Source organism: Triticum dicoccoides, chromosome 1A, assembly GCF_002162155.2.
Source record: "Triticum dicoccoides isolate Atlit2015 ecotype Zavitan chromosome 1A, WEW_v2.0, whole genome shotgun sequence".
NCBI lineage: Eukaryota > Viridiplantae > Streptophyta > Magnoliopsida > Poales > Poaceae > Triticum > Triticum dicoccoides.
The window spans coordinates 243,169,689-243,171,561 of record NC_041380.1 but is presented as its reverse complement, the minus strand read 5'-3'; the positions used below and the strand labels follow the sequence as shown (position 1 = coordinate 243,171,561).

Below are 1,873 nucleotides of genomic sequence, written 5' to 3'. Positions count from 1 at the left end.
TACCTTTTAGGTTGTTGGGGATAGACGCTTTCGCAGATCTCCAATAACCCCGGCCCCAATAACCAACCCGACATATGGGACCCTCTTGTCAATCGGATCGGATACCTCTCTCACTCCCTCCCTCGCTCTCTCGGCAGCGTGTTGGTCTTGCGGCGGCGACGTGCGGGCGGCGGCGCATTGACATCGCATGTATTGGGAGAAAGCCAACTCCCCCTCCATATATAGGGGGAGTTGGACTGTTTTTTTGGTGATCACGATAGTTTTTTTGGGAAAGGGGAGCTATTGGAGCTGTTTTTTTGGGCCCAATTCCCCCAATACCAGAAAATTATTGAGGAAAGGGCAAGTGTTGGCGATATAAGCTTTCATGTTTCTGAAGGGATAGTGTTTGGTCAACGTACGCATGTGGTTGTTTGGTTTCTGATAAAAATTATGTGTTCATATACCATAGTAAATTAAAGGCAAATGTAGGCACAAATAAGTTACGGTGTGATACTATGTTTGCCATGCCACTGAAATATCATTATAATTGTGCCTCAACCAAATATTTTCACTGCCTCAAATATTTCCTACTTCTAAACATCTGATGTGGTGGTTGTCCGTTCACTCCTTTTCCATCCTCGTTTAAAATTCAAATTTGTCAACCTTTTCGTGCCAAAGCTTATCACATCTTGAGAGCGAAGGTTACCAAGGTTCGTCCGGTCTATGCCTCTATGGACCTTGTCCTAATTTGCCTCACATGTAATAGTAGTTCCTTTATCCATTGTCTATAATTTGTAAATGAACGCACCAGAGTGAATATAACCTGAGTTAACTATGTTCCATATTGTATTTTGGTTCTGTAGCGTAGCACGGGCATCTTACTAGCTCCAATACAAAAATGTGTTGTGAACTTGGTCATTTACTCTTCCCCGCAAATATTCTGGTCATCTCAATTGTCAGGATGCGACTTTGATACTGGCAGGTTCTATTGTCTAAGTTGTGCTTATATCTCAAAATGTATGGTGCATTTCATTATGTTTGCTCTTCTTTTTTCTAGTTTAATGTATCGAGGAGGATTTTCTTAGCATGTCAACTAGACTAGACAACTGGATTTTGTGTTCTCCTGTTAACTAAGGCTTGATCTGGTGAGTAATAACCCTGTGGCTTCTGGCAGATGACAATAACAAGTAGTATATGACTGCAAAGCTATCAGTTGAATCATCGGTAGAAGGCTTTATGCCTTACAAGCTATATATGAGTATTCCTTTTGTTCATAGTTTAGATGCTTAAAAGAGAAGTAGTTGTTTGCTGTTATAATGTTCATACATTAATATTCTTTACTTTACAGTTATGTCCTTTGTATCCGCACAACCCGGAGGTTTTACTGAACGAGCTTAAATCACCATCTGATTTGCTTGACTTTGGCGAGTTCTCAAATTGCATGAACTTCAGTACTCAGGATGGTACTCCTCTTCTAAATGTTGCCAATCCAACGTTTGACTATGTGCCACCGAAGCTTGTCAGCCTTTTCATCACTGATACGTAAGTTCTTTCTGCACCTATATTTGGGATCATGTAAACAACGAAGCTTGTGTCTGGTGCAGCTTTGCCTTGAGAGTTAAGTTTGAAAAAATGTACCCTTAGAATAGTTTGTGCCTTGTGTTGTAGTTCCATGAGTTGTTATGTGGGGTCATGGCTGATATTTAAGGGGATAAGTATCCCTGGTTATCCTTAGCAGTTTAATTCTCTTGGAGAAATTTCTTGGTTCTCAAGTTATTTATTATGTACTAAATAAAGTTTGTTAGTTCGTCTTAGCCTCCAAACATAGCTGGAATGTATAATGTGTATCAATATCAATCAATAGACAAGCAGAAAAATAGTCCCACTTATCCTC

General features: G+C 40.0%; 1 protein-coding gene across 1 annotated transcript in view; it reads left to right on the top strand.

The window, feature by feature from the left end:
- The window catches only part of LOC119267477 (translation initiation factor eIF-2B subunit beta-like), a 20,414-nt gene that overhangs the window by 12,942 nt on the left and 5,599 nt on the right, over positions 1 to 1,873 (top strand). The window contains exon 8 of the mRNA XM_037548864.1: positions 1,328 to 1,521. Within this exon, the coding sequence (XP_037404761.1) occupies positions 1,328 to 1,521 (194 nt within the window). The remainder of the gene's footprint in view (positions 1 to 1,327; positions 1,522 to 1,873) is intronic.